General features: G+C 42.3%; 1 protein-coding gene across 2 annotated transcripts in view; it reads left to right on the top strand.

The window, feature by feature from the left end:
- Positions 1-18304, top strand: part of CREBBP (CREB binding protein) — a 124459-nt gene that overhangs the window by 20938 nt on the left and 85217 nt on the right. For both annotated transcript variants that reach the window (XM_021719092.1, XM_008071123.1), the window contains exon 2: positions 15938-16114. In XM_021719092.1, the coding sequence (XP_021574767.1) occupies positions 15938-16114 (177 nt within the window). The remainder of the gene's footprint in view (positions 1-15937; positions 16115-18304) is intronic.

Raw genomic sequence — 18304 nt, 5'->3', positions numbered from 1 at the left:
CCTCAGCCTTCCGAGTAGCCGGAATTACAGGCATGCGCTACCACACCCGGCTGATTTTTTGATTTATTGTAGAGATGAGGTCTCGCCGCCCAGGCGGGTCTCAAACCCACGGGCTCAGGCAATAAACTCACCTCAGCCTCCCAAAGGCGTGGGATTACAGGCTGAGCCACCGAGCCCGGCTACATTCTTTTTTTTTTTAAGGAGACAGGATCATGCCCCCATTGCCCAGGCTAGAGTGCAGTGGCACAATCATAGCTTATTTCAACTTAAAACTCCTGAACTCAAGTGGTCCTCCTGGCTCAGCCTCCTGAGTAGCTAGCACTATAGGTGTCCACCACCACACCAAAAGGAAAATGAAAACTTTATGCAGTCAGAATGCACTTTAATCAAGGAAATCAAAGATGATCAAAGATGCCTTTTGGGTTGTTGGCAGAAGTGTGAGCCCCTTTTCTGAGTGTTCTAATGAGAAAAGTGTACAGAGAACTCTTAAACAGCACCTGGTCAGAACTAGGAATTGAACATCGATGACATTTTCTTGTCAGGAAGTGCAAATATTTATCAGTGGGTTGTAATTCCAAGGCCATACTTATATGTATATACATCTGTGTGTATTATTATATGCATTAGGATAAGATTGTGGCACTTTGGTTTGTGGCTTTCAAAAAGTAGAACATGGGCCAGGTGCAGTGGCTCACAACTGTAATCCCAGTACTTTGGGAGGCGATGGCAAGATACTACTTGAGCCCAGGAATTTGAGACCAGCCTGGCCAACAAAAAAATTAAAGAAATTAGCCAGGCATAGTAGCACACGCCTGTAGTCTCAGCTACTTGGAAGGCCAGGGCAGAAGTATTGTCTGAGCCCAGAACGTGGAGTACGGTGAGTCATGATGGTGCTTTTGCACTTCAGCCTGGACAACAGATACCCTGACTCAAAAAAACCATAGTCTAAAGTAATGTGATTGCAATGGTTGCTTTGTTGTTTACCAAGTGGAACAACACTCAATAATGAGCTGTATTATTCATTTCATGTTTTAATGCAAAGTAATGAAAAATGAACTGAAAACAAGCCATCATAATTCCTAGAACAAGGCAAGAGATATATAATACTGAGAAATGTGGACTTCAAACATTGGCTTGCAATTATTGACCTCATAAATTGTTGCACTAAAGATGTATGCTTGTCTGTTTTCAGTACTATAGAAAGCCTCTTCTTTTTGGAGTGTCCCATCTGATGTTAGAGATTTTCTATACTTTATTTTTGGAAAGAGATCTTAAAGCCACCTTAAGATTGCACAGTGCGTTGAGGTTTTCAGAGCATTTTCCTATGTCCTATCCCATTTAAGCCAGAAACAGGAAGTGGCCCTGTGTGAACAGGAGTGTATAATCTCAGCAATGAGTAGGCACACTGATCAGGACACAGGGAGCGATTGGGGCACAGAGATAGGAAACAGTCCAAGGAGAGGATGCAGAGTGTTTATTCTCCCCTAAAAATCAGTCGCATTTTGCTTTTTCAGATTTACTATAGAACAGAAGGTGCTGGCTTGCTTGGCATTTGTACTCCCCAAGTTGCCAGGGTGTAGTTCAGCCTAGGTGAGCTGCTGCAGCATGTAGGTTCAGTGGTGTGCTTCAGCAAAGGTGTGTGAAGATAGGAGCATCCAGAAGATGGGAGGCTCTTGCTCTTAGATCGAGTCTGTCAGGATTTGATTGGAGAGATACATGCAGCTTTCCTTCCTGTCTGTCGATGTTCTGAGTAGTGCATTTCTGAGACGATGCTCACTTTTATGACTAATCATCAGCATTAATAGCCAGCTTACTTTCTACTCTTTCCAGTCTTAGTGTTCATTAGTTAATAGTTTAGCTCTATCAGTGAACCCCCAGCCAGATGGCTGCACATCTTGCCATCTTGTTGTGGACATTTAGGTTATTTGAGTAGAGGTGGACTTTTAAATTGCAAGGATAATGGATATCCAGGCCCCTTGCAGAAGTGTCTTGCCCTGTTGTTGTTTATGACGAGGATGCAGAGCAGCCATAGCTGTAGTTCAGTATTAATGTTGCACTTAAACTTGTCTTTCCAGGCCCAACTCTTGAGCCCTTTGTTGGCCCCCTGTGACAGAATCCTTCTCCCTCTTTTTTTTTTTTTTTTTTGAGTTGGAGTCTCACTTCGACACCTAGCTAGAGAGCAGTGGCACACTCACAGCCACCCCAGTGTGGACCTGCTGGGTTCTGGCAATCCTTCCACCTCAGCCTTCCAAATAGCCAGGACTATAGGTGAGTGCTACCATCTGGCTAGTTTTTGATTTATTGTAGAGACAAGGTCTTGCCTAGTTGCCCTGGCTGGTCTTGAACCCACAGGCTCAGACAATCCATTCTCCTCGGCCTCCCAGAGTGCTGGGATTACAGGCTGAGCCCGAGCCTGGCCCTCCTCCCTCTTTAGACTCCATTTAGCAGTCAGTGTTGGTGCCATCTGTTGACAGCCCACATCTGCTTTTCTTGTGGCTTGTGTCTCTTGCCTTGGGCTTGAGGAACATGGCCCTGCGTGCTTCACCACTCCACGGTACCTTCCTCCTGGAAGATGCTTAGCAGACATCACTTTCCTGGGTATGTGTGTGTACTGCCACAGTTGTTTCAACGTCCACTGTCCTGAAGATGAGAGCATCGTTGCAGAGAGAGAGCTAGAGGCAGGTGGGCAGTGTGATAGCTGCCAGTTGGTCTCCTTGCGAGAAAGGTCTATGCCTTGAATAGGCACTTTCCAATTACAAGTGTGCCTCGCTGTCTAAACTTGGGAACTAATACATGCAGTAAATCCCTTATGATCCAGCCTTCTGCTCAGGCTAGGTAGATTTTGATGAAGCGACATCCCCCACTGTCTGGACTTTGGACCAGAGAGTTCACCTAGTGGGGATGGTTGTATGTTTGTTGTATCAAGAGCCAAGCATGTGATTTCTGAGGAGATAAAACATAAGCTGTCAGTGAAACATACAGCTTTTTATATCCTGACTGGGTATTGACCAAGCTTGCTTCTGTTTTCCCTCCTTCCAGACTTTTCTGCAAAAAGCGGTGGTAGATTCCTTGATAGGAGTGACTGAGCCTCATTCAAACTTGTTTCTGGTCACATGTATAATACATTAGAGCAAAGCATAACAATTTATAGTCATGTTATAACAAAGGTGAATTTGATTTATATTACCACCCAGGAGTAATTTCTCTGGCAGTCATAGTCAGTCTGGTCTACCTAGTTTTATTCAGTGTCTGATAACAGTTTGAGTTAATATGTTAAGTACAGCTGTGCAGCCGAACAGTGTCCTCTTGTCATTATAGACAAAGTGTTTCAGTAGAAAATGACTTTACAAAACAACTTTTCCTCCATAGGATAAAATAATGCTGTGTGTAGATAATTTGAATAATGTAGAAACTATAAAAAAAGAAAATTCACTTATAAATCTTCCATAGTAGTCACTATTAAATATTTTGGTGTTCTTCCCTCCTTGCTCTGTAGGAGATTGTTTTGCATTTTGTGGAGATTATATGTTTAGTTCCTATCTTTTTTTTTTTTTTTTTTTTTGTAACTTACAAGGAGCATTTACCCTGTTAGTAATCTGAGTGACTTTCATCGTAGTGGTGGTCTCACCCCCAATCCCTTGCATTGATTTCATACCTCTTGCTCTTCAGGAGCTTCACCTGTATTTTTCCAAACAAGGTATGAGACTGCGGAGTATTCAGATAACTCTGGGCTCCAGCAGCTCCTAGTCCCTGCTTGGTCTCCTCACTGACATTGCTAGTTGGGAGGACACTAAACATTTTATTGTGCCAATTATACTGTTGTTATGACTCTTTGCAACTCCGTTTCAATAAGAGGTAGTGGCATATATGTTTAAAACAATATGTCTTTGAGTGTTTTTTAAACTTATAGATTTATGGCTTTCAGTAAGGCAGTCCTTCTCTTGCTCTCCACCCTCCCTACCAGGCCTAGGAGGTTCACCATGAGGAGGTGACACAGAACCCCGAGGCATCCTCATGCCCACCTCCTGTATTCCACAGTATAGCTGACAGCCTGTCTGCTTCAACAACTTGTTCTGACTTTCTGCCCAGAAGTAGAGAAAGAACACAATCCTCTGAAACCTCAGCTTTCTTTCTCCTTTAAATTTTAGTAATAGTCATGGGTCTCTTTCTTAAAGTTACCTTTACAAGTTCTACCTCATCTGTATTTCTTCTCTCTCTGAATTCTTGCATTACCCATACACATTACCTTGTTCCTTTATTACCGCCTCCACATGTTTTCATCTTTTTTTGTTTTGTTTGAGTCAGAATCTCACTCTTGTCGCCCAGGCTGGAGTGCACAGGCGTGTTCATGGCCACCCCAGCCTTGACCTGCTGTGCTAAGATGATCCTTCTGCCTCAGCCTTCCAAGTATCTGAAACTAAAGGTGAACGCTACCACACCCAGCTAATTTTTTTATTTATTGTAGAGACAAGGTCTCGCCAAGTTGCCTGGGCTGGTCTAGAACCCCTGGGCTCAGGCAGTCCTCTTGCCTCAGCTTCCCAAATTACTGGGATTACAGGTTGGGCCACTGCATCTAGCCTTTGTCATGTTTTATCAGTGAGCAGATTGTAAATCTGTGGAGGAAGGTCTTTTTCTGTTTGACATGCAAGCTGTCTGTGCAGAGAGATGCTTAGTCCATCTAGCAACTTAATCTATAGAGTAACTTAATAAACGCTCTCATCTCCATTCCATTGTGCCATAGCTAGACTGGCAGGGTAATTTAAATTTGTCCCTATAAAGATTTACTCCTGGCCGGGCTTGGTGGCTCAGCCTGTAATCCCAGCGCTCTGGGAGGCCGAGGTGAGTATTTTGCCTGAGCCCGCAGATTCAAGACCTGCCTGGGGAACTTGGCGAGACCTCATCTCTACAATAAATCAAAAAATTAGCAGGGCGTGGTAGCGCATGCCTGTAGTTCTAGCTACTTGGAAGGCTGAGGCAGAAGGATTGCTGGAGCCCAGCAGGTCGAGGCTATGGTGGCCGGGAGCGTGCCACTGCACTCCAGTCTGGGAGACAGAGTAAGATTCCAACTCAAAAAAAAAATTAAATTAAAATTGAAATTAAAATGCTTTTTTCTTAGCCGGGCTCGGGCTATCTTTCTCTCCTATTTTTTTTTTCAACGTTTCCTCTTTTCTCTTTTTCTGTTGCCACTATGGACTTGACTTGGCTTGAAAGGAGTACTCACTCCTGAAGAGGCTATCTTCTACCTTAAAAAAAATTAGGGCTTAAAAGAGTTAGGGGAAGCAATCCATTAAATTGTATCACTGTTTCTTTGGGTCATTTTTGCCACAGATTAACTGTTCTTTGTGTAACATGTTCTGGGAAGTGATGTGGAGGGTACAGAGCTATGGAAGCCTGGTCCCTGGGCAGTGATGAGGCATATCCCATGAGCTCCCAGGTCTCCTGGAAAGGCCACTAACCACCCACTAGGGGACCCACAGGAAGCATTGACGTGGTGAGGTTCTCCTGATTCAGGAGGTGGCACTTAACTCTGCAGATTCAAAATCCCAAATTGTCATTTACTGCAAGTAGCTGCATCTCCCAGGAGTGCAGACCTCATGTAAATCAAGCATAGGTTGTTTGAAACCAAAAAAGTCATCAGATTTTAGAATTATCACCTAATGATAATACAGAGGCTTCCTATTTTACAGATGAGGCAAACTAAAGCTTAGAGGGGTCAAGAGGTTTGTCCCAGTTACATGGCGTTATTAGCAGCAAAAGCAGGACTAGGAACTGTTTATCCAGTGACCTATCCCACTGTTTTTGCTAGTGAATTAATGCTGATTGCACCCAGTAGAGCTGGTGTCTCTACCTATGGTGACCTGCCGAGGTGTACCAACAGTATTAAGATACCAGTTTCACTACCAGAAGTTTCTGGAGTAGTTGGGTGACTACCGGTGAGGCCACAGGCCTGAATTTCCACTGTTCTTTCAAGTTACATTCTGGTCATAGCTTCTTGAAAGACATATCATTCATGTGAAATTTGACTAGAGTTGCTAAATACTTTGTACCAGTCTTCCATTTACAATTTATCAGTCCAAGGCAAGTGTTTAGACTTGGGCACTGTGCATTTTCCTGAACCCATTCCGTGTAAGAGTTGAGTCAAGGCCAGGTGAGGTGGCTCAAGCCTGTAATCCCAGCACTTTGGGAGGCCAAGGTGAGAGGATTGCCTGAGTCCACGGGTTTGAGACCAGCCTGGGCAACATGGTGAGACCTCGTCTCTACAATAAATAAATAAAAAAAAAAAATTTAGCTGGGTGTGGTAGTGTGCGCCTATAGTTCCAGCTACTTGGAAGGCTGAGTCCAGCAGGTCGACACTGGGATGGGCATGAGCGTGCTACTGCACTCCAACCTGGGTGGTGAAGTGAGACTCCAACTCAAAAAAAAAAAAAAGTTGAATTGAGTGGGAATGGGCTGCTCACCTGTCAGGTGCTCTAGCTCAGGTCTCCTGTCCCAGGTGCACTTGACACAGCTTAGTGTTGTCTGTGGCACTGTAATCAGTAGTATATTTCTCCCTACTCTCTATTTGCCAAGTTGAGGTACTGGAAGGAATCCAGGAGCAAGCAGGTGATAGCAGACAACTGAATACAGCCATGTCTTTCCATGAAAACTGCTTTTCTTGGCTTTCTTCCAACAATGGTAGGTTGCCAAGAGAAAATGCTTTACAAATGATCTGGCCGTAGTCTGGGTTAGTTCTCATTCTTTATGTTACTGAAAAGAATTAATATTTCTGATTCTTAAATTATTTAGCCAAACTTTCACTTCTGACACACTGAATTGTGTTGTTTTTACACACCTTTTATGAATTTGTGGTTTTAAGCATATACCAGTGAGTAGAGAAAGATGCTAAAAGCTTCTGCTTAAAAAATATGTCAGGTTAGGCTAAAGCCATATCACATGGAGTGTTTGTTGCTGTGTCATGGCCAGCTTATAATTGGGAGTTGAATCAATTTCTTATTTCATGGGAGTGTTCTTACTTGTTCAGTTCTTCCCAAGGATTTTGGGCTAGAGTATTTTGATCATATATTGTTATTACAAGTTGGAAATCTACATTCTGAGTTTTTTGTTTGTTTATTTGTTTGTTTTGAGTCAGAGTCTTATATGTTACCCAGACTGGAGTGCAATGGCATGCTCATAGCCACCCCAGTTTCAACCTGCTGGGCTCAGGTGGTTCTTCCACCTCAACTTTCTAAGTAGCCGGAACTACAGGTGCACTACCACGCCCAGCTAATATTTTGATATATTGTAGATACGAGGTCTCACCAAGTTGACCAGGCTGGTCTTGAACCCGTGGGCTCAGGCAGTCCTCTCACCTTGTCCTCTCAAAGTGCTGGGATTACAGGCTTGAGCCACCGTGTCCGGCCTTTTTTTCCTTAAAGGTATAAAACAATTTAGAACGAAAACTGGAAATGTTTGTGATTTACTAGGACAGTTGGAAACTAATGGTGTCTCGAGAGTATTTCTACAAGTAGCAAACACACTAGATTGTTATTGCAAATGTTTCTCATCTTTCTCTGAAAATGTCTCATAATCAAATGTCAGTAATTCCAGCTGGCCTCTCACTGCTGTCCCACATGCTGGAGCCACTCCCCACCGTCACACGTTCTCTTAAAAATGTCCCTTTTTGGCTGGGCTCAGTGGCTCAGCCTGTAATCCCAGCACTTTGGGATGCTGAGGCGAGTGGATTGCCTGAGCCTGTAGGTTTGAGACCAGTCCAGACAACTTGGCGAGACCCTGTCTCTACAATAGTTAAAAAATTAGCCGGGCTCAGTGGCACATGCCTGTAGTTCTGGCTACTTGTAACGGCTGAGGTGAAAGGATTGCTAGAGCCCAGCAGGTCGACACTGGGGTGACCATGAACATGCCATTGCACTCCAGCCTGGGCAACAGAGTGAGACTCCAACTCCACCCCCCAAAAAGTCCCTTTTTATTTCATTATTGGCCCAAACTTAGTAAGGAAAGAAATTATATGTAGTGTAGATGATTCCTCCCAAAACCACTGTCTCATCATCACCATCATTTTTACCTATTGGCCAATGCTTGCTTTGCAGCACCTGCTATGTCACTGCCCTTATTGCTTCACCTATGTGAACTTGTTCAGTCCTCTTGCGGCCCTAAGCAGAGGTGCTGCTAGCTCCATTTTACAGATGATAAAACCAAAAGACAGAAGAGTAAATTACCTGAGGTCACACAGCTAACAAGTGGCAGAGCCACCATTCAGACCAGGTAAATATCCTCATATTTACATAGTACATGTAGTTGACCATGATGATGTACTGCCTCTGTGAATGAAGTCGTATTTGTGGCTTTGTTCCAGTAAAAAAATTTTTGTTTTTTCTCAAACAGGCACTGTGCTGGCTTTAGTCCACGGACCATAGTTTGCCAGTCTTTGTCTAGAGTATTCACGTGAGGCTGGTGAGCTTGGAGGAGACACAGTTCTGCTTAAGCAGGGAAGTGACTAGCCTGGGAATGTGGAGAGTCTTGTGAATTCTTGAGCTGGTCTGTTGTATCCCTAAGCTTTCTGCGGGCCCCTTTCCTCATGTATGAATTGGTAGATTTTAACTAGACACTCTGACTTGTCCAGCTGGCCTTACTAAGCTTATAGCTGAAGGTCATCTTTTGCTTTATTTCTGTCTGTCTCTGACTAGCATCAGTGGCCCCCACCCCCACTTCCTCTGAGTGCTCTGTTGTAGTGTGGTTTTAAGTGTATATCAAAGTATGAGGAAAACGGCTAAAGAAGTCAGCTTTTGAAGAAAAGAACATGTTTAGCGGTCTCCTTGAAACCACATCAAACTCGGCGTTTCTTGCCACCAAGAATGTTTCTGACAGCCTGGCGTACTCCAAGTAAAATCCTACATGACAGTGTGCCTCTGGCCATCCTCCTCCGTCCCCCATGTTGATTACATGATGGGCATTTAGCTTATAACTGGTTATGTGAGTGTACATTTTAAAAGGATGTTTGGAGATGAAAACCGGGGGAGTTCATTTGTGACAGTAGTTGTTTTCATGAGTAGTTGATGTCTCTTGAAAAGGACCGTCTACTTTCAAAGACTCCCGCGTGTGGCACAGGGTTGTGTGAATCAGGGACAAACTTGCCCTTCCCTGAGAATTGGAAGGAGGAGGGAGTTTCCTTCCCCAAGGACAGGCATTCTTAATCTTTAGGAGATCTTAGAGGACCTCCTTTGAGAATCTAATAATAAATCTTTTCTATAAAAAAATGTACATCACACAAAGTTATGGACAGTGTCGCCACCCAAGTGCTCCTTTCCCCTCCCTCATGGACTACCCAGGTAGTGCCTGGCCTATTACTTACTTGTTCTAGTGGAGTTTGGGACTGTGATTAGAGTAGTTGTAACCTGTGTTGACCCTAACTTTGAATAAAGTGCTTCTCTGTCCCTTTGTCCTGCAGAGGAGCAAGAAAGTGTGCACTTGGCTTGCTCCTGTTGTAGAAACCTGTTATGGGGAGAACCTTCCATTTTGATGATCTATTCTATAACCTTTCAATTTAGATACCTTTTCAATATCAGTGTTCTCTCTCCCTAAACCCCTAATTAATTCTTGAATTTCAATTTAACTACCTTTAGTTTTTAATTTTTATATTTTTTTAGTTGGGGTTTCACTGTTGCCTAGGCTGAAGTGCAGTGGCACTGTCATGGTTTACTGCAGCCTTGACCACCTGGTCTCAGGAGATCCTCCTGCCTCAGCCTCTCAAGAAGCTGGGACTACAGGTGCACACTATCTGCTAATTTAAAATTTTTTCAAAAATTTTTAAATTTTTAAAATTTTGTAGAGATGAGTTATCACTATGTTGCCCAGGCTGGTCTCAAACTCCTGGACTCAAGCAGTCCTCCTGCCTTGCCTCCCAAAGTGCTGGGATTATAGGTGTGAACTACTGCACCCGGTGGGTTTACTACCTTTTTTTTTTTTGCAAGACTAGCTCTTACTTGATAAGGTGAGTTAGGTGAGTAGTAGAGATATGCTCTTGTGTTTAGTGTAGTGGAGAGAGTCTTTCTGTTCTTTAAGATCCCAAAGATTGTTTTCTTATTAATATTTTGGTAGCTATCATGTCAAGTAGAAAACTATAATATAATAATATAGAGGAGCCAGGTTGTTTGCAGCCAGGTGACTACTGAGGCTGATGGATCAATAATTCATAATGCAAGTAGGAATCTCTGGATTAGGGCATGGATGAGACCTTGCGCCAGAGCCAGACTGGTCCAGAAGGTGAGGCACAGAAACCCATTTTATGTAGTCAGGCTGGGCTTCTATATATTCTGTGACTAAACACAACTCTCATCATCCTGTCAAAACTAACTCCAAGGGCCTATTGTCATTCTGCTCAGCTTGTCAGCACGGACAAGTAAACTAACTTAGTAACTGACATTCTTGTTGGGAAGTTTAGAGATAGAAACAGGACTGTTACTGCTGCCTCTCCCAATGCCCCTCCAGCTGATGCTGACCCTCTTTCTGCCTTGGCTTTGGTGACTTGTCTGTGGTTCTTTAATCACCTCCTTCCTCCAAGACTGATGTAGGAGGCTCTTGTTCCTAGGGGCTGCATGGTGTGGTGGTCTCTTGAAGTGTTCACTTATTTGGTTCCTTTCCCAAAACTAACTAAGTACCCAATATGTGCTGGGGACACAGAGGACATGAATGTTCCAGGAAGGCAAGAATTTTTGTCCTATTTTTGTCACCAAGACAGATTCAGAATGGATCATTATAAAAATTACTATGACAGTGCTGGGCACAGTGGCTCATGCCTGTAATCCCAGCCCTTTGGGAGGCCAAGACGGGAGGATCACTGAAGCCCAGGAGTTTAAAATCAGCCTGGGCAACATAGTAAGACCTTGTCTCTAAAATTTAAAAAATTAGCTGCATGATGGTATGTACCCATAGTTCCTGCTCCTTGGGAGGTTGAGATGGGAAAGATTGTCCAGGAAGTCGAGACTGCAGTTAGCCATGATTGTGCCACTGCACTTAAGCCTGGGTGACAGAGTGAGACCCCTCCGACAATAAATAAATAAATATTGCTGTGACATATAATGCCATAGATGACCCCCCCCCGGTCAAATAAATAAATAAATATTACTGGGGCAGATAATGCCATAGAATTGTGTGTGCTTTGTACTTTCCATAGTATTTCTGTAGCCCGTGTCTGTCGGGGTAGAAGGAGAAGCATAACCTACCCTTTCTTCTTCGTTGTTGACTGTCAGTCTCCTACTTGCCAGATAGCTCAGAACTTTAGGCTAAAGTTTTGATTGGTACAGCTGGTACCAAATTCTGGTACAGCTACCAGAATTTGTTGCAGATACTCTATTTGTATTGCTCATGGGTTTTGAACTGAGCTCTAAAGGGAGGTTTCCTCATCAGAGCTCACACTTTAGGGTCATGTCAAGGCTATCCCAGTACTTAACCCTCATTCTGTCAGTGGGGTTGGAGCTGAGACCTTAGGATCTGGCACCAGTATGTTTTTCCTTCTCATCTTGTTTATTCTTTCCTTATACACAAGGAGTATGGTTTATATATTTTTATTCTCTTTGTGAAGTGATAGAAAACTGAGTAAGTTGATTGATTATGCTTGGTAACAATGCTTTTTCATTCATAGGAAAACTTGGTAGAGCTATAAGGCATTATGTAATTTAGATTTCATTATGGAAGAGCTTTTTTTTAAGGTACCTGCTATAATTGATTTTTACTGTTTCTGAGATTAAACTTGAATTAAATGCTTCTGTTTGGAGTTCTGTTTGGAAGAATAGAGTAAAAGGAAATTTTAACGTATGGGCTTTTATTGAATGAGGCAGAATATAAATATCTCAGGTCTCAATTTGTTCATATACAAATTTTTCTGTCAACTTATTTCTGCTCTCTTCTGCTTTTTGAATTTTATTTAAAAGATGGAGGTTCTCTATCAGCCTTAAGTCAAATCCTGAGAAACTTCAGTTGAAAATAAAGCTGAGTTTACTAAATTATTATAAAGTAACTGCTGGGAAGCTAAAAGAAATATGTAGATTTTTGTTCATTGGAGTTAGACATCTTGATTTTAGTATTTAAGCATTGGTGCTAAAACCTTTTGTATTAGCCTAGACTTGGGGGCTAGAATGATAAGGAATAGATATGGAATAGGAATTCAGAAATCTAGAATCTGTAGAAGTGAATAGCTTTTACCCGAAACTGCAGCCTAGGACCATAGCACAGCCCTCAAATTCTACCAGGTCTGCCAGGAGACGTTTTGGGACCAGGGCGGGTAGCCTTGCCTGAGAGACAGTGGTGGCCTGTGGGAAGACCATCTGGCCTGTTAGGCCTCACTGTTAACTAGCTCTGTTAAGGAGAAGCTGGGGCTGGCCCTGATGCCAGAGACCTGAGCCCTGATCTCCCACAAATAGCCTGGGTTTTGTTTGTTTTTATCATAGACTAAGGATGGGATTCTTGTCCCATTTTTAATCCTTTGCACTCGCAGATTACCTACCAGCAACTCGACTGTACTTTTTTACGAAAAAGCGAAAAATGAATCACTTCATATTAAATAGTATACATTGGAACCAGTTTCATTGTAATGATATTTGCCTTATAATGGAATTTTGGGAATTAAGAAACCTATTTATGACAAAAACATCAAAATTTTATATCTAATATTTTTCTAATGTGATAATGTATGAAAATCACCACCAGCATGCATTACAGGTTCATTGATACATGTTGTACAATAATCATTTGTTTGATAAAAGTGAGTAAGGTGTTTTTCTGTTCAAGCAGACAATGCAGTCTTGTTTTCTTCTTCCCATATTAATAATATGTAATTTATTGTCCAGTCTGTTGTTCAAAGATGATGTGGAAGGATGCGCTTATGATTCCTGAAAACCACTTTTCAACTGATCAGTCAGAAGAATGACAAATTTCAAATAGGTCATAGTTTTTTCATTGCTTTTTAATGGAAAACTTCAAGGAAACATATTTTTGAAAAATATGCACTTGCATACATTTGTCCTGTATAATCTTTAGCTGTCTCTTTAGGTCTCCTGAGAGGGGATGTCTGAGTGGTTTGCTAGATCTATGATGTCCCCTCAGAGGGGACATCTGAGCACAAAGAGTTAAAAAAATGTATAGACCCCTCTGAACTGGATGTTCCTTATATGCCATTCATGATCTTTGTCATTGCCATGTTTCTTACTTTGTGAGAATCAAAACCATGTTGAAACTGTTTCCTAAGCTATCTTATCTGATGGCCAAGAAGAAAAGGTACAGATTTTCTGATGTTCTATCAGAGTGTTTCCAAACATGAGGCTACCCTTTGAAATTGACCAGTTAGGCTCAGCCTCACTCATCATCAGAGAAATGCAAATCAAAACCACATTGAGATACCACCTAACCCCTGTTTTCCATTAAAAAGCCCTCAGTTTGATTGTTCTATGCTAGTCATATCCTAGTTAATCAGAAACTTCCAAATGGCATTGATTTTTTCATTTGTCAAATTGGTGGATATAAGCAACGAGCTCTGTGATGAGTAGGAAGTAGGACAATTGTGTCTGCACATGCTCAGAACTGGGCTTGGCTCATAGCAGGTACTTGGTAAATACTGGTTGATTCTGAGGACAGATTGATCAAGGGTAAATGAATGCATGTAGTCCGACAGATTTGATCCAAAGTAGAAAAATTTAGGAACTGGGAAAAAACCCTGTTTTTTCATTGGTGTTCTTGTTTTCAAATTCTAGGCCCCTATGAATAGTATTTCAGCAGTTTAATTAATAAAACAAATTTTGAGTGGTAATTGCTACATGGAATTAATTTAGTATAGTAATTCCTGCTACAGTTAAAGTTTTACATAACAGTTCGAGGAACCTAGTTGAGCGTCGGAAATGCCCTTTATAGTTACTGAACTATCATTTCACCTTAATTAAGTCATTTGAACTCAAAGTTGAGCCTGTTTTGTGGGCTTGGTGAAGAATTTGTGTCTCAGTTTACTCAAGTAGAGCAAAAGCTAGAATGTGATTGTTTTCCAAAAGGTGAGAAATACCAGCTGTGAGGGCTGAATGTGGAAGAAAACCACCCGTGTATGAAATGCACAGAGCACAAGCTTTTTGGTTGCACCACTTTGCTTTTATTTGTGTTTTTATGTGGGTATTTCGACAGGAAAGGATCAGTTGTGTTGAGTGTTGATGTGTTTGCAACCTAGACTTTTAGAACTGGGAGAAATAATGTGATCTGTCTTGTTCACAATGCTCATCTTACTGGTTAGGAGATTGAAGTCCCTAGAAGGAACAAAAGTGACCCAGAGTGGACGTGCTGGCACAGCAGTCACTAGCTGTAGCTGGTGGAAAGAACTGAGCTGTGATTTTTTTCAGTGGAAACTCTCATTACAGGGAGGCCTTACCTGCACAGGGCCCTTCTTCCCAGTCCAGTATCCGTCAGTGACACCAGAAATGTAAAGCATGCATTAGACAGCAGATGGAATATTACAGTGTAGCGAAAAAGCAAAGGCAGGGTCCTTGAGCATCTGATTTCTTGATGACTAGTCTGTTCCTTCAGCGGGGAAAGGTAAGTATTGGAATATTGCCCTGGAGACTTCCAAGCTTACCCGTGGAGACTGGAACTGAGGGGTCCTAATAGAGACTGGCCCAGCTTGGTTGATAGGAGGAACCCTGGTTGGCTACTGACTCTCAAATTCCTAGCTGAGGGTGAAAGCATAGCTGAGGGTTTCTTCTTTCTACTCTTGCCTTTATCTTCTATATATTTGATTTTATTTCACTTTCATTTTAAAAAAGAAAACTTTGTTATGGAAAATTTTATGTGTGCAATATTAGAGAGGATAATATAATCCCCATGTGTCTATCACCTATCGTTTGGTTAGCATTTATGTTACTAGTGTCTCTTCATATATGCCCTTCTCTTGTCACCTCTTCCTTACAGGATTACAGGTGACCTTTGAGGAATGCAGAAGTTAGGGTGCTGACCCTGCCCAGTTGAAAATCTGTCTATAACTTATTTGACTGCCCCAGAACTTAACTACTGTTAATAGCCTCCTGTTGGCTAGAAATCTCAATAACATAAACAGTAAATTAACACAGTTTTTATAAGTAGTATGTATTATATACAGTGTTCTTACAATAAAGTAAGTTAGAGAAAATAATATGTTATTAAGAAAAGCACAGGGAAAATAAAACATTTACTATGCATTAAGTGGAAGTAGATCATCACAAAGGTCTTCATCCTCATCGTCTTCAGGCTGAGGAGGAGGGGCAGAAGGAGGGACTGGTCTTGCTGTCTCAGGGGTGGCAGAGGATGCGTAGTGGAAGGTGGGGCAGAAGAGATTTATTGAAAAAAAATCTGCAAATAAATGAACCTGTGCAATTTAAACTCGTGTTGTTCTAGGGTCAAATGTATTTTACAGCAAATCCCAGACATTGTATCATTTCATTACCAATGTTTCTACTGTGTTTTGAATTAATGGAAACGTAGTTCAGATCTGATGGGGGAAGCTAAAAGAAACTAATGCCTTATGGAGTAAAAATTAAACAGAAGGAATTCTTGGTCAGCAACTCTGGGAGATTTTGTTTTCTAAATGATTTTCTTATGGTTTTGGTGCCATCATTGTGGAAGAAGGGACTGGGTGAGGATGACTGAAAGGGAGGGTGAAGGAGCATGACCTCTGCTGGGGTGGTGTTAACGATGAGGAGAGAAATGGAGCTATTTGGAGCTGCTTTGTTAGCCTTCTGCTTGTAGCCTTAAAGCAACTTGCTCTGTTTATAATCCTGTCTGTAAACCTTGATAATGACCCTTTAATTATCATTGAAATGAGGATTTCATAGGAAATAACAGTTTTGCTTCAGTGAGTCAAAGTGATCATTTCTTGAGTCCCTTCTTTATATGACTGCATCATGATAGCTGATGTTACTTCTTTTTGTTTCAGATGGGAATGACTGGGAACACAAGTCCATTTGGACAGCCCTTTAGCCAGGCTGGAGGGCAGCAAATGGGAGCCGCTGGAGTGAACCCCCAGTTATCCAGCAAACAGAGCATGGTCAATAGTTTGCCTACCTTCCCTACAGACATCAAGAATACTTCAGTCACCAACGTGCCAAATATGGTAAGTTGCCCTTGGCTTTGAGTGCTGTAGGTTCCAGCAGGTGCCTTGGATTTTGTAGAGCTCGTGGTGAAAATCTGTAGGTGAAGATATGTCAGTAGATGATGGGAAGCTAAACCCGTATTTGGTAGCTCTCTAAATGAGTTTAACATTTTCTGTGATGAGCTAGCAGTGGGAAGGATAGATGAGGATGATTCATTGCTCCACCCAGACCCCGTTTGTTGATAGAGAGAATCTATGTATGTGAATTTTTTACCTTTCTCTCCAGAATCATAAGAGCCAGAGAGATTGGCTTTTCTTATACTTCATGTTTGTTAGGGGATTGATGATGCCAGGAGAAGCCCACTGATTTGTATTAATGGGACTCAGATGAAGGACATTTATCTTCTGAGGACTGTATTGTGTTGATGAGACTAGTAATATGTCTGACTTGATACATGATTCCACGTGTCTTTATTCTCCCTGTAAAATAGGAACTATCCTTAACTTCTCAACCGAATGACCCAGATTAATGGGGAAAGATCTCCTTGCACCACAGAATAGAATCTCTTTCTTTTTTTTTTTTTGAGTTGGAGTCTCACTCTCTCGCCCAGACTGGAGTACAGTGGCATGTTCCCAGCCACCGCAGCCTGGACCTGCTGGGCTCCAGCGATCCTTCCACCTCAGCCTTCCAAGTAGCTGGGACTACCATGCCTGGCTAATTTTTGACTTATTGTAGAGATGAGGTCTCTCCAAGTTGCCCAGGCGGGTCTCGAACCCGCGGGCTCAGGCAGTCCACTCAACTCAGCCTCCCAAAGCGCAGGATTACAGGCTGAACCACCGAGTCCAGCTTAGAATGTCTTCAGTTCAGAGGTACTTGCCCCACCTCACGTGCACACACCAGCTGCTGCATGTCTGATGTGCCCTAGGTGGTTGGTGAAGACCATGAGCCTACTCTCTTCCCTGTGCTTATTGCTGGGAACCTGACCTTCCAGGATGTCATTCACATATTTCTGCAGTCATGATTTTGGAAGACTCAGAAGAAAGCAAGAAGAGTATGTTCAGAAAAAGTTGGTTTTTGTCTTTTGTTTTTTTAAAAAAAGTTTTAAGCTTTCATTTTGAAGCATTTGTTGTGAAGATAGTTCAGACAATTTCTGTATACCCTTCATCTCAACCAGTTTCCCCTGATAATGTCTTTATGTAACTTTGGTACATTTGTCAATTTGTCAAAACTCAGACATTAACATTGCTTATAGTACTTAGACATTTTGTGTCTGTTGGGAAGCAGAGAGAGTTGGATCTCTTTCTCTTCATGTTTGTTAAAATCAGGAAACAGGAATAGTGAGGTGTCCTGGTCAGATGCTGTCTTCTGCTACATTCTTCCTTCACTTAAAAGAAAGGAGATGGTATTTATAAGTAACAAAACTTGTTCTCAGAACTACAAGAAGTACTTAAAATTCATATGATTTCTGTATTTCTGATAATCTCCCTATAACTTTCCTTGATCTGCTTCTCTCATACCAGTAACTTTTTGTTCCCAGGATCGTCCTGTTCCTGACAATACAGATCCAGAACCTAAAACAAAACCCAGTGCTCCCCTAGCTCAGCCTCTGGAGTTCTACATAGGGATGGGATCCCACACGATGCACTTCCTTGTCTTTCCTGCTTTTCTTTTTCCAGTCATCATTCAAAGGACAGTAGTGTGGATGCCGGTGCTGGCCATCATCACTTGTGTCTGCTCGGTAACTTGCCCCACTTGTGTCTGCTCAGTAACTTTTTAGCTTCAGAGTGAAAGCATATGCTTTTTGCAAGATATCCTGTGTTTTCCCTAACCTAACTTTTTTTTTCCTTCCTTTTTCTCTTTTAAAATCTTCTCCATATCCATTTCTCCATCCTCTCTCCATTACCTCAACTTCATGACCGAATCCCTTCACTCTGGGTCCCCCTGCTGCCTCTGCTGCAGAGACCTGAACTTGCTGGGTGTGCTTGTGGGAAGGTTCAGCAGAGACTGGATGGAAAGGGCCTTCTCATTTTCTGAACCTGAGCCAGGACTGGAGCCCTTTGGACTAGGAGAGGGCTTATCTCTGCCCAACACTGCTGATGGTTCTCTGCTGTGGGTTGGGTGTGCCCAGTAGATATTGGGCAGCATCCCTGGCTGCTACCCACTGGATGCTCATGGCCCTCTTTCCCTGGTTAGGACAATAAAAAATGACT

The sequence above is a fragment of the Carlito syrichta genome, unplaced genomic scaffold (assembly GCF_000164805.1).
Source record: "Carlito syrichta isolate Samal-C Ts95f unplaced genomic scaffold, Tarsius_syrichta-2.0.1 Scaffold314117, whole genome shotgun sequence".
Taxonomy (NCBI): domain Eukaryota; kingdom Metazoa; phylum Chordata; class Mammalia; order Primates; family Tarsiidae; genus Carlito; species Carlito syrichta.
The sequence above is the reverse complement of the archived record's forward strand: the minus strand, read 5'-3'. Positions and strand labels throughout refer to the sequence as shown.